The sequence below is a fragment of the Nannobrachium achirus genome (assembly GCF_963921795.1).
Source record: "Nannobrachium achirus genome assembly, chromosome: 8".
Taxonomy (NCBI): domain Eukaryota; kingdom Metazoa; phylum Chordata; class Actinopteri; order Myctophiformes; family Myctophidae; genus Nannobrachium; species Nannobrachium achirus.
In genome coordinates this window covers 15,876,231-15,890,857 of record NC_137817.1, presented here as the reverse complement: position 1 = coordinate 15,890,857, position 14,627 = coordinate 15,876,231, and the positions used below count along the sequence as shown (strand labels likewise).

The 14,627-nt window shown below is 43.1% G+C and overlaps 1 protein-coding gene across 1 annotated transcript in view; it reads right to left on the bottom strand.

Moving 5' to 3' along the window:
* Nucleotides 1-14,627, bottom strand: part of cntn5 (contactin 5) — a gene marked incomplete at its 3' end in the record, with an annotated part of 350,866 nt that overhangs the window by 47,422 nt on the left and 288,817 nt on the right. Inside the window, exon 15 of the mRNA XM_080731735.1 lies at nt 7,365-7,485. Coding sequence (XP_080587861.1) covers nt 7,365-7,485 — 121 coding nt within the window. The remainder of the gene's footprint in view (nt 1-7,364; nt 7,486-14,627) is intronic.

Below are 14,627 nucleotides of genomic sequence, written 5' to 3'. Positions count from 1 at the left end.
GAAGAGACAAACCAGCCAAATTAAACATCAGCTCCAGTGTTGATGCAAGACACGGCCGTGAACAAAGGCCCGGGGAGAGGAGAACAAGAGAACAATCCAGAACAACACAAACACAATCTCCTCAGGTGTTTCCAATGAAACCGCCAACAAGCTGGCGCTCGGGCAGCCATGCTATCGCCACGCATCGCCGCTATTAGCCCAGTGCAAACCTCGGTCCCCTGCCTTGTGATCAAGGCAGAAACCTTGTATCTCCACATTTTCGCTTTTCATTTGTTGTACAGCAAATACATGCCCTACTTTTTCACACTTCATACTATAATCTCACCCAAAAGCAGAAAACATAGCATATCTACAACCTCAAACCCACACATTTTGAGCTTGTAGATCAGTTTTCTTTTTAATTGATTCCTGAAAAAGCAACAGTTTTCGACATAATGAGGTTTCCACCCGGCAGCAACCCAAACAGCACCGGCCTAAACCACCAGACCGGGATTTCGGGTCTGACATGGTTCAACCGGCCAAGAAACTCACGCTGATTTAAGCCCCGCGCAGAAGCTATTTCTCTATTTTTTTCCAAAGGCCGTTTGCCGGCTCCGGCGAGCATGACAGTCGTAATGCTATAGACCTGTGCCTGCGTTTTATATACTGGCCGAACATATGTTTACCTCAGCCTTAAAGGTGATACACCATGCATTTAAAAAGTATTTATGTCATATTGTTTATGTCCCAAAAACGTTTTTCAAAAGGTTTGAGGCTAAATTACCACTCCTGAATAGAGAGCCTCTCTCATTTTTGAATGGCTCTCAGAGCATTTCAGCTGCAGTACCACCTTTGGCCTGAACTGCCACCCCCCCCCCCCCCCCCCAAAAAAAACTTTGAAAAAAAAGAAAAATTTGAAAAAAAAAAAAAAAACTTTTTGAAAAACATTTTTTTTTTCTTATGACGTCGTCACAATCGGTAGATGATGTCACAATCGGCAGCAAATCTGGACAGCCTGTTTTGAGAACCCATGGGATACTTTTAACCTTCGCCTTCTCAAAACCAGAGAAAGACACAACGGTCAGAAATGGGACTTTGTGAGGATAGAAGGTGCTAGTGGGACCCCAAAAAAAGGTTTTAAAATAGGAAAAGTGAAATTTCATGGTGTATCACCTTTAAGAGGTAAGTGGAATCGGCAGAGTGCAGCATTGCATCTGAAGCCTCCAGGGGAACAGATGTAAATGAAAAAAAGACAGCAGCTGGCAGGCTCAATGAAAGCCACCACACTGACCATTAGAAGGTGAATTTGCATCCAAGATCATTGAAATGCATATTGTGTCACTATCGGCAGTAGTGTATAGATTAGATACACTTTGTCAATTGCAAATCGTTGCTGTCGGGCAGAAACCTCTTATCTGCGCCTTTTTAACTTGTTTTTAACTTGTTTTGACTGCTCTTTGCAATAGCCTTATCCTATGTTTTTATGTTTCTGTACTGTAGCACTTTGAGGTTTGTTGACAAATGTAAAGTGCATTACAAATAAAATGTATTATTATTAATTTATTATTATCTCCATGTTTTAAATGTCGTGTTTTGTTCCTAAATGAACGCGCCCTACGTTGGCAAATTGTCATACAACGGAATCAACGGTAGCATATTTTGTATGACGCTGTCGTATGATAAAATAGGGAAATCATAAAAGTAAATACAAAAAATAATCAAGAGAATTATGGAGATAAGAGGTTTCTGCCTGACAGCAGCGACGTCTTTTTTTTACTGTCCACAACTGGTGGTCACTATAGGAACAAAGCCCTGCGTTGAGTCCATCCAACCTCAATCAAATAAAGCCCCTTTTCGACTGCAGCTTTAGCACCACACTACACAACACTACACCACACCACACCGCACAACATAAATATCTACATTTTCCATTACACAAAAGTACCCCTATCGGTAAGAAACAAATTGACCCTTTTAACTGTGATATAAAGTATTAATATATTACTATTATACTATGAAGTATAATACACTAGAATATATTATAACAGTGATTATAACACAATAGAATCTATTATCATTTATTACAACCATATCCTGGTGGTCTAAATGAAAATTCAGTAAGTGATCAGTCATTATGAAGTGTTTGGCGCTGTTTGGCCTATAGCTCAGACCTACTCTAGATTGGATACTTTTTAGTACCACGTTTAGTACCACTTTCACACCACTCTACCCAAGTCCTTGTAGTGGAAAACCTGGCACAAGTGGGCGGTGTGAAGTGGTGTGGTGGTCCTCATCTATGGAGTTAAAAGTCTCTCCGGTCAACAGTCCTCAAGCCATGCAGAATTGAGTCCATGCCATACTGAACTTAACCAAGCTCCACTGAGCTCAATTTGCTCCGATATTGATGGTTCGTTCTAATAAGACACTTAATCCTACAAATGACATCGCCGGGAAGTAATAGATTAATACGCAACGCATTGCATTTGCGTGGAGCCGCGAGAGAGAACACATTACCTCCCCCAGAAGAATGTGGAAGGTAGAACCACTTCTTAATCTAATGAGGCGTCCAAATAGGGCTCTTCAAAAAAGCTGATGGGTTTTCCTATTCATTTCCACCTGGACACCTTGAAAAAGGAACACGGATGTCTGGCGCTTGAAGCGGGGAAATTCTGATGTGTTTTACCTATGATCCTGGACAATCAAATGTCGATAAACTGAGGATGTTAAGAAGCAGCGAAAGCGGGCCTCTGATAGATGGAAATGTCCTGTTGAGCCATGCGAGACGTGTACTGAATGGAGGCTCACACACGTGTGTGTGTGTATATATATGTATACTGTATATGTATATACTTGTGTGTGTATATATATATATATATATATATATGTCAGGCCTGTAGGCCTGTATTATTATTATTATGGGTATTTTGATTATTTGATGAACGGGGTATATTGAAGACTGCTGGCTGCCAACCACCTGTGATGCCCTAACGTTGCGGGTGGGCGGAGAGGGAGGGTTTAGGAGCCCGCCAATCCCGGCCGCCACAGCAGACTGGGAGACGTGGTGGCGTGATGACGATGACGTGATGACCGTGACGGAGGGGAGACGTCCCCGCCCCGCTGTGTCGCTATAAAAGGGCGCCGCTCATGCCACCGCACCGAGAGCCTGCTTTAGCATAGCCTCCCTGCCGTTGCTGCCTGTGTTTATGCTGTCTTTTTCTTTTGGTTAAGCTGCTTGGTTGACACCCCTCGGAAAGGTGAATTTGAATTCAGTTGTGTGTTTTCGTTTCCTTTCCTGTAGTTTATTATTATTTCATTTATTTACTTTGTGTTGAGTTAACTGGTGTTTTGTGGAGCCAATTGCTGTTATTTGTTTGACGCCGCGGCTTCAAGCCGTCAGTCGCTCTGAACGAGCTTACTATTGACTACTCCTCTTTATCCTATATCATATGCTAAAGCTTCGTAGTAATATATTATATTTATTCTAGATACAAGCTGTACCACCTGCTAATATATATTGCCGCTACCGCTTCTGGTATTTATATAAAGAAAAGAGTATTTTTGTACAACCACACCTAAACTGAACATTGTAATAAATCTTTTGTATTTTTGCAACTTGGTTTCCGTGTGAATAATATGTATTGGCCTGGTCCCTAGACCGACTTTTACGGGTTGTTACAATATATATATATATATATATATATATATATATAGTGAAAAAACAAAAACATTTTATATACATAGTCACCGACCTCAGATTATTAAACATCTGTATATCATCTTCTTTTCCTTTTTATGATTTTTATAAAGGAGAGAGGGGGAACAAAAAGAACAGAAGAAAAGCGAGGAAAGGAAAAGGGGAGGAAAAAGGAGAAGGGAGAAGGTAGGTGGATGGGGGGGCTCAGTCAGGGGACAGAGTTTGGTGAGTTGAAGTAGGTTATAAAGGGATCCCATTTAAATAAATTGCAGAGTTGCCCTTTACAGAATATTTTATCTTTTCCAACTTAATATAGGGTGTAACATCTGTCTACCGAGAAATCTTCGTTCCTACTCTGACCTATGGTCATGGAGTGTGGGTTATGACCGAAAGTATAAGGTTGCGGGTACAAGTGGCCGAAATGAGTTTTCTCAGTGGAAAATCTCGATAGTCCGAGGTCCCATTAGTCAGAGTAAGGTTAAGGTTAGGGTTAGGGTTTAGGGTTAGCATTCACCAGGTTAGCATTCACCAGTGTCAGCAGGTTATCATTCACCAGCATCGGCAGGTTAGCATTCACCAGCCATGGACTAATGGGGCCTCAGATTAATGATACATCGAAATAACGCTACGTGCCCCGTCTCAGGCGGGTGGTTGGCACCTCCCTTAGAGATAGGGTAAGAAGTTCAGTCACCCGAGACAGACTTGGAGAACCGCTGCTCCAATTCGCTTGGAAAGGAGTCAGTTTAGGTGGTTCGGGCATCTAGTACAGATGCCCCCCAGGCGCCTTCCTAGGAAGGTCCTCGATGCACGTCCCACTGGGAGGAGACCCCGTGGCAGACCAAAGACCAGATGGAAGGATTAAATCTCCACTGTGGCCTGGGAACGCCTTGGGATACCACCGGAGGAAGTGGATAATGTTGCTCAGGAGAGGGACCACTGGAAATCTCAGTTGGAACTGTTACCCCTGCGACCCGATTCTGGATAAGCGGTTGAAGATGGATGGAAGTGGCCACATGGAAGTGGATGGAGCTTTGGAAGACTACCATAAAAGTAGAATACAACGTCTCGCCTAAGGGGGATGTAAAAGCTATAATATGTCTGATTGTGTGGAGTTGATCCGAGTACAACAACCACGTGGTATTAGGGGAATAAGGGGATATATGCTACTTTTGATACTTTTGAATTTGAATCCTGAAAATTAACAGTTTTGAACATATGGTTTGTTCCCAACAGAGACACTATACTGTACAACTGATCTCTAGTCAGCTACAGTACCAGTATGCTTCACACTGCACACTTGTCTCAGTCACGCTCAAATGGTTTTGGACAGTACGTGTCAAAGGATTTTAAAACTAATCAATAGAGGCTGTTTCAAATTCCATTTTATCATCTGCCAAAATAAAAAATTGAACAGATCTAGATCCATGGTGAACTGCCTCCAATAACAACAAAAACAAGCAGAAACCTCGTATCAACTTATTTCTCCATTTAAACCTTTTAGGTTTTTCTTTACTCGCAAATGAATGCCCTACTTCGTCATACTACAACAGCAGATCTACAAACTCAAATGCGTTGCCTTGTGACGTGTTATAAGCTTGTACACTATAGATCGGCTTTTTTCCTATTTAAAAAATATAAAGTTAAGTGGTTATAAGTCTGTCTGTTTTTTTTGTATAAATTGTTTAAAAATGAAAAGTATTAACAAAATTTCGTGACTAAATAATAACTACAATGGATCCATTAGGTCATATCTTTCCCATTTCCTTTAAAGTTAAACATTTTGGACATACAAGGTTTCCACCCGACAGCCACAAAGAGCAATCTTCACTGGTCAGTGGTCAGTGCTGCTGCCGTGCCAAGGATCCAATCATATCTGATGTTGTTATGGCGGCTTTCCAAATCAACCAGAGGAAACAGGCCCCGTATTTATTTCCTGACACAATTTCCAGGGACACAGGACCTGCGGTGGTAACATTTGCCCAAGTACTGTACTTAAAGTAATATTATGAGGTATCTCCTGCTATAGCACTAACATGTGGAACGCACTCCTGCAAGCCCTAAAGGAGAGAGTATCCCTAACCTCCTTCAAAATCGGTCTGAAAATTGGTCACCTACGAGCGGCTGCTACTCGAAACTTGTATAATCACCACCCCTTTTCCACTGCAACTATCTGCTTCTTCTGATAGTTATACAAGCCTAACTTGTGTAGCTATCAGTTATTTGGTTATTTTTTTCACAGAGCTTTGCTGGAGACGCAACGCAAGGGCAATTCTTTCAACATAAAACGCTGCATTCAAGTTCAGGAGAGTAAGACATGGAGTAAGGGCATGGAGAAGGTGCAATTGAGTTTCTTTCACCATAGTAGATGCTGCATCCAAGGTCTGGAGAAGGCACTTTATACCAGTATGCAAAAGGCCAGGGTCTTGAGCCGCCTTTGATGTCTATGTGTGCCTGAGAGCAACGATATGTTGCAATGTGCTGTATTATAAACATAATACAGAATGCCAAGGCCGATCGTCAGGGACGTGCTGGGCCCCTGATTCAGCCCGGGAAAAAGAGTTGGAGAGGCCCTCATTGCGCGTAATAGAGAGAGATCTCTCTCTATAGCGCTGCTGCTACTCAAAGATTTGTGACAAGTGACAAGCCAGTGGGCCAATTACATGAGTTGTATTTTGTCGTTGTCGGGTGGAAACCTTGTATGTCCAAAACCGTTTGTTTTGTATTTATCATTTAAAAAATGATCTAAACTAGTGAAAACAGCCGATCTACAAGCACACAACGCCTCGCACCGCGAGGCGTTGTGTGCTTGTAGTTCTGCTGTTTTCACTACTTTTGTGCAAACAGTTTAATTTTACATTTTGTGCAAACAGTTACATTTTTTCCTAATGGCCGGCCTGGACCGGCCGGGAATGAAGCGGCCGTTCGGGAGTTGTCCCGCTTTTCCCAATGGCCAGCACGTCCCTGCCGATCGTCAACAGAGAACATGCTGCAATGTACTGTAATAAAGTAAGGCACAGCGGCCTCCCACAGAGCAAAGCACACGTGGATTAGTAATAAACCACCCATCTTATTTACACGCACAGCACAGAACAATTCCACCTTTTACCAAACCATAACACATACAATATTGTCTCTCGTCCTTAACTTCCTGGAGGTGCGGCCGACCTCTCAGGAAAGCTACTTCCTGCAGGCTGTACCTGAGGCTCTTTGCTGCATGATATCCTCGCTGTCGGGCAGAAACCTCTCTCCACATTTCAACTTCAGAATCAGTATCTTATTTGTGCAGGCCCAACAGCGATATAGGTAGAGAATTGTCAGACAACATTTCAGACAACATTTACATTTTGCTGTAGGTTGCCGGGCACTGGCGGGCAGGGACGTGCAGAGAATGTTGGAGAGGAGACAGGGGCTGAAATGGGGCCTTATGATGAAAATATCAAAAAATAGCAGACCTCCAAGCTCACAACGCGTCGCAGTGAAGGCTATTTGGCTATTTTCGGTGCTTGATACCACACTGAACTAAGCATAATCAATTTCTTTCACCACAAGTAAAAACTGCATTCATGGTCTGGATAGGAGAGGGCACTTTTTTACAGGCGGGTAAAAGGGCCAGGACTCAAGCCCCCTTTGATGTCTATGTGTGCACGTACGTGCCTGATGTTGCCGGGAGGACAGCAATAAGGAAGCTCACCTCTCACGAGCAGCTCGGCCTCGGCGGACACGGTGTCGGCGCTGGTCTGCGCCCGGCAGCCGTACCTGCCGGCGTGCTTCAGCAGGATGCTCCGGATCATCAGGTCCACCGTGGAGGACTGCTGTCGAGACACAGCCAGAGAAAACACCACACTTAGACAACCCGTTCAACCCGGGGAAAAGCATTTTAACCACTTTAACCATTATTTTATACTTTGGGCTATTCAAAAAAATAGCAGAAATACAAAGTCAAGCTCATAGCTACGAGCTTGTAGATTTTTGAATAACCGTGAACATCCGTGCAAATCTTTGAATATATTCTTTTAACATTTTTTTTTTTTACACTTTTAAAAGAAATCTTTGCTTCTGGGGGTCCCTGGAACAAAACTATTTCGAGATGAGGGTTGGCAGCCAAATACCTATACATTTGGAGGTCCTTGTGTGGGGACCCGGGGGGTCCCCAGCAAAAGTAGTTAATATAGCGTCACAATAATGTTATTGCCAACCATTAGCCTATTCTATGCTTTGGCTATTCAAAAGATAGCAGATGTACAAGCTCACAGCGCATCACTTTGAGCCCAAATATAAGTTTGAGCACCACTGACATAGCAACATAAGTTTTTCAGATTTGTTTTTTAGAATCGTCCTCACGTCTTCATGAGTATAGGAAAAAACCCAGCCTCCATTGCCCCTGACGGCAAGGAACTGCAGCTCCTGTTGAATTTTACATGGCTGGCCGGCGGTGAAGCTAGTTATGCATGTTGCTGCTAATAGAGAAACCTCTTATCTCCATATTTTAACTTTTTGAGTTTTTCTTTGGTACAGGTAAATTGACATCCTACTTCAGGGTTCCCCAATAACCCTCCAGGGTTCCCCATTTGCGGCCCACGGGGGGGGGGGGGGGAGTTACAGGTATGGTGAGTGCGATATGAAACGTAAGCTTACCATAATCACACACATGTCAACATGTCCTTAATCATTTTCAGTCATATTCAAGGGCTTTTGGATAGAAATGAGACAGACACAGAGCATTGCAGAGGGAAGGTGTGTGTGTGTGTGTGTGTGTGTGTGTGTGTGTGTGTGTGCGTGCGTGCGTGCGTGCGTGCGTGCGTGCGTGCGTGCGTGTGTGTGTCTGTGTCCAGCTGATGCCAGTTAGTAGTTGACGGCCCCTCGTTAATGAATCAAAGGAAGGCAATTATGTCTCTGCACTGTCAACTAGCTGCTGTTGTACAGATGCATACTTTTCAAGCAGACTGGTTCATTGGTTCTTAACTTATTTTGTTTCAACTTTAAGGAGTGCATTTCTCATAATAATTATAATAACGGTGGTATAAGAGCAGCAACAACACTAACTGTCGCTGGAGTAGCGGGAACGCTGCCGTCGCCCCAGCAATGCTGTGGCCCTCGGCTTGGTACCCTAGACATAATTCGGCCCTTGGGGAAAAGTAATTGGGGAAGCCTGCCCTACTTGATCATAGTACCGCGTCAAACACAAGCATCAAAAGTAGCAGATCAACAAGCTTGAAAATGCAATGCGCTGTAAGCTTGAAAATCTGCTATTCTGGCTATTTCGGATAGTTTTTTTCCTAAAGTGAAAGTGGTTAGAGGGATATTTCACTTTCAAACACGTTTGGGGTTATTTTAACATCTACTCTGGCTTTTGTGACCATCTCAGACAGTTTTCATTTGATTCAGTATTTAAATATTTGAGATTGGTTTTATCTGACACGACCCCTTCCTATACAAAACACATATTGTAACCGCAAACTCCATCGAAAGACACCTGTGCTGGTTCTATAATAATTATTGAACCAATGAAAAGAGTAAACGAGAGATTGTGACGAAATAAAAACTACATTGGAACACAGTTTCTTTTTGTTTTCATTAACAGTTTTGGACATAAGAGGTTTCCACCCGACAGCGATGACATTAATTCACATGCATGCTTGTTACTGCCACCTTCCACTGGGCTGTATTTCTCTCCTCTCTGGTGAAATATATCATGGTTGTCGGGTGAAAACCTTATGTCCAAGACCGTTCGTTTTGCATTTATAATTTTAAAAATGATTTAAACTAGTGAAAACAGCCGATCTACAAGCACAGAACGCCTCGCTCTGTGTGCTTGTAGATCTGCTGTTTTCACTAGTTCTCTGCGACGGCCTTGTATGATGAAGCGGGGCTTTACTTTGCGAAAGAACGAACACATTTGAAACTTGGAGATACGAGGTTTCCACCCGACAACAACGATATATACATCATTGCTGTCGGGCATAATCTCCATAATCTAATCTTTTTGTGTTTTCTCGTAAATTAATGCCCTACTTGATCATAATACAGCGTCACACAAAAGCATCAAAAGTAGCAGATCCGCATCGAGCTTGTCGATCCGCTACTTTTTTTTCCTTCTTTTTTTAGATTTTTTTGGGGGCTTTTATGCATTTATTGATAGGACGGTAGACTGACAGGAAACGGGGAGAGAGATGGGGAGTGACACGCAGCGAATTCCAAGGTCGCCGGGAACGGGACTCGAACCCGTGACACGCTGTCAGGCACCAGAGCCGAGCCTATATGTGGTATGCACCTGGACCGCTAGGCCAGTGGGCGCCCCTCGATCTGCTAGGGTTTTGAATTTGAATCCTGAAAAGTAACTGTCTTGGACATGATATGAGGTTTCCACCCGACAGAGACGATATATTAAAAAAGATGCCTGGGGCAAGGCTGGAATAATCCAGGCAGCTGTTTAGCACCAAAACGTGATTAACATTACAAGCCTGTTCTCCCACCCAGAGTCTAGAGTGTGCCTGTAGAGGATTGTCACAGCAAATACCTGCTCCCTTCTCCAGGGGCCTCCAGCACGCGGAGCCCAGGAGAACCGGGTCGCTAAATGTTCTTGGGGGAAACTAAATTGATTTGTCACCCAACACCGACTGATACAAACTCACTGCACTGAAGTAGATCGTGACAGGTTTTCGAGGAATGCTTGATTTAGGAATCCACTGTGTTGATCGATGATGCCTATATGGAGCAAACTGGTTGGGGTCCTTGAGGGGGTCCCCCGCAAAACAAGGAACATAGAATTGTAGTGTATTTTGGCAGGGGCGTCACAAGGGGGACTGGGTTGCTAGGGCCCATGGTGGAGGGGACCTTAATTATTTTATACTTTAGCTATTGAAAAATAGCAAGCTCACAAGCTCGCAGCGCGGCACTCGAACGCATTATTTTGAGCCGCGCTGCGAGCTTGTAGATCTGCTATTTTTGAAAAGTCGTGAACATGTGTGAATATATATGTATTTTTTAAGCGAACATTTGCAACTAAATAGTTTGAGATGGGGGGTCCCTGGAACTAAATATTTTGAGATGGGGGTCCGTGGCCAAATACATATCATTTTGGGGTCCTTCACATGAAAAAGCTTGAGCACCACTGACATAGAAACATTGTTTTTTCTTTTTTTTTAATCTAGATTTTTCAAAAATGGCAGATCTACAAGCTCGCAGTGTGGCACAAAATAATGCGTTCCCATTCTAAATGGGTCAAACCCCCTTCCCCCTTTATGAAGAAAATTCATGGGGGGCCCGCAGTGAATCCTTGTACCCAGGGCCCAGAATTTGGTGCGACACCCCTGTATTTGGGGGGACCACTTGCAGTAACCCCGCGGCGCCAGCAGGGACCACAGGTTGAGAACCCGCTGTGTTAAGCTGACATGTGTGTGCATAATTAAGCCTCGACCTGTAGAAGAGAAGTGTCACTTTACCCACAGCTAATAAACACCTTAGCTAGCGGAGGCAGGGGCGTCACACCAAATTCTGGGCCCTGGGTACAAGGATTCACTGCGGGCCCCCCATGAATGTTAACTATTGAAAAATAGCACATATACAAGCTCACAGCGCGGCACCGAGTGCCGCGCTGCGAGCTTGTATATCTGCTATTTTTGAAAAATCGTGAAATTGTGTGCCAGAAACCTATGTCAAGGACCCCCAAGATGATATGTATTTGGCCACGGACCCCGATCTCAAAATATTTAGTTCCAGGGACCCCCAGAAGCAAAATTTGAGTTAGAAATGTTTGCTTAAAAAATACATAGGCCTATATTCAAAGATTTTCACACATTTTCACAACTTTTCAAAAATAGCAGATCTACAAGCTTGCAGAGCGGCACTCGGTGCCGCGCTGTGAGCTTGTATATCTGCTATTTTTCAATAGATAAAGTTATTAGGGCCCCTCCACCTTGGGCCCCAACTCAGTCCCACGTTCCTACCCCTTGTGACGCCCCTGAGCGGAGGGTTTCCACAGAGACACACACTGTGACCTTTTGTGGGTTTAAGAGCTTTAACTGGTATTATACCACTGATTATACCACTGGATCATGTCATTGATGACATTGTGTAGCTCCCTGGTGTCACCTATTTTAATTACATACTGGATTAGTCCTGTCTATATGATTTCTCCTTTCTAGGAATAATGTGAAATACTAGAGGCTGTGAAATATGCATACTTATCTGTATTTACAACTAATGATGTAGCCATGCCAGCTGCTGGTGACCCCGGCCTTAGGCTTTGCTCCATAGCAGTGGTTCTCAAACTTTTTTCATGTCAAGCAAACCCAAAATGATATGGCCGCGGACCCCTACACGATTAGGCTCATAGGCCTATGCTGTGCCAGGGAGGGACCCCCACATGTGATTACGAAAAAGTTCAACAACAACGTGTGAGCCTGTAGATATAGGCTAGTGTATACACCAACACGGAGCTTTGTCATCAGCGCGTCATAGCTGGGGGCGGAGTCAAGCGTGGGGGAAATATTTAACAACCCCCATTAGTAGAATGGGGTTTTCCGTGTTTTTCAAATCCGATTTTTTAATAGTATAGCGATGTTTTAATTAATTGCAATGTCTTACATTGATTCCTTGGTTGCCAATGGACAAAAAATGATGCATTTAAAATTAAACAGCATTGGGATTAAATATTGTCTGATATTATTAAGGACTGGTCGCATCATCAAAGACCATGGGTTATCTAGACTATCCGTCTGGTATTAGACACTGTTACATTTTCTACATGATAAATTAAACCTATCATATCAAAAAACTAAAAGCACAATTATTCAATGATGGTTATAGAGCACATTAAATGAATTCCAGTTGTCTACAGCCATTAACAGCTTGTTATCATGCAAGGATTTACACACTGACACGACGCAACACAATCCTATCCTAGTTTCAAACCTGCAGAAAATACTTTTAAACTGGCGTCGATCCTGCCATTCAAAGATCAGGTCTCTATCCTACTCATTACGACGTGTTCTATAAACATCATTGACGACTTAACGACCGTTGTTTTTTGATATTATAGTAAGTTTAATTGATCATATATTGTAATTGTGTCTCTACCAGGTTAAAGACATAATGTAAACAGGTTTTGTAGCATAGACAGGGTGCTATATTGTGCAACTTTGACGCATGCACGGGGGATAATCTGAGTCTGATTATAAACCACTTAATTACATTGATTCCTTACTGCAAATGGGCAAAAAACTATCTGCAGTAGCATCGGGATTAATTATTGTCCTTATAGGACTGGTCGGATCAATGCCATGGTTATCTGACTGATTTAATCACCTGGTAAGAGACACACTTTCACATTTTCATGAACATGATTCGATATCAAAAAAACAAAGGCCATTAATTCAGCAATGATGTTCATGGAACACGGGAAGGACACAGGAGGAGGATGCCATTGTAAGTGTATTAGGCAATGGGAATGGTTTAATATTGTGGCACGTTTAATTGATCATATCTCATATTAATATTAGTGTCTCTATTGAACACTGCATGTGCAAACATGTTTTTGTAACACAGGGAGTAGAGTAGATGGAGAGAAAAACAGATCTCCGATCTCATCTCATGCTTGTGTAACTTGGAGATAGCCTACAAAAACGGACAGATCTCCCCATCTCAGTCAGTGCTTGTGTAATTTGCGGGGAATATATTAATCTGACTCTGATTACAAACCACTTTACTCCGACTTCTATGTCCTATATGCCAGGGAGAACATAACCCAATTGCGAGCTTGTTGATTTTTGGCACTGCATAGATTGGCAATTTGGTGTCGTAGACTGAATATGTGGTCAACGTAAAATTGGGTCCCGTTTTATTCCAGAGGTTTTGAAGAGGCAGGAGGAGTAGTTTAGACGAGGTGGCGAGCTACAGTAGCTCCGTAGAGCACATCGGTGCGTTAGCCAGTCATTCATAATAGGCTTGTTATCTTAATAAGTGAACTTTCCGACTGTGGTCAACGTAAAGAGTAAAATTGGGTCCCGTTCAGAGGTTTTGAAGAGGCAGGAGTAGTTTAGACGAGGTGGCGAGCTACATTAGCTCCGTAGAGCACAGCGGTGCGTTAGCCAGTCATTCATAATAGGCTTGTTATCTTAATAATAAGTGAACTTTCCGACGGAAAGTGAACCAGTTAGTGAACGATTGCGTTCCAGAAGTCCTTCTGATGGATTTTTCTTGGCTGTCGAGTGTTTTATCGTCCAAAAAAATCGCTCTGAACGTGATTTAAACGATAGTATACTGTATACGCTGTATTAAGTCAATGGGGAAAGGCGCTCTATTTTCCCCCACGCTCAAAGCGGATGTGACGTTTATGGGCGTTCCTTTCTAGCTCCGTGTTGGTGTATACAGTATAGGCTTAAAGAGGGTAAACACATGTTTCTACCACTTTTTGTGGTCACATGTTCAGATACTGGATTCTGATTGGGTTAAAACAGTGGTAAATCAGTCAACAACCTTGAGTTGGCTCATGGACCCCGCCCACTGTTGTGTTGCACTTGTAACATTTCAAGATACTACTGTGTTTTCTTTCATTTATATGTTAGAAGTGGTAAAAAAAGCAATTTACCATTCGAGGGTTGTGGGTTGTTGGCTGATTTACCACTGTTCAGGGTAAATGGCTTACTTCTGCTAAATAAAGTCATTTTGTTGGGGACCCCATGGAACCCAACTTGCAGCGACTGGCAAGACTACACTCCTCTAGCATTTAAATAGGGATTGGGGAAACAAACGGGGAACCAAAACAAAGCGACGCCGCTTCTGCCATCCAGTCTAGGATGCGATCTGGTCTAGACCGGTTTAAACGACCTGTTTAGTAATCGTGCACCAGGCTTTCCCCCCGATTTCAGATGAGGGGTCTGTAGACAAATACAGTACATATTAATTTGGGATCCCCACTCCCCATAGACAAATACATGTCTGAGAACCACAGGTT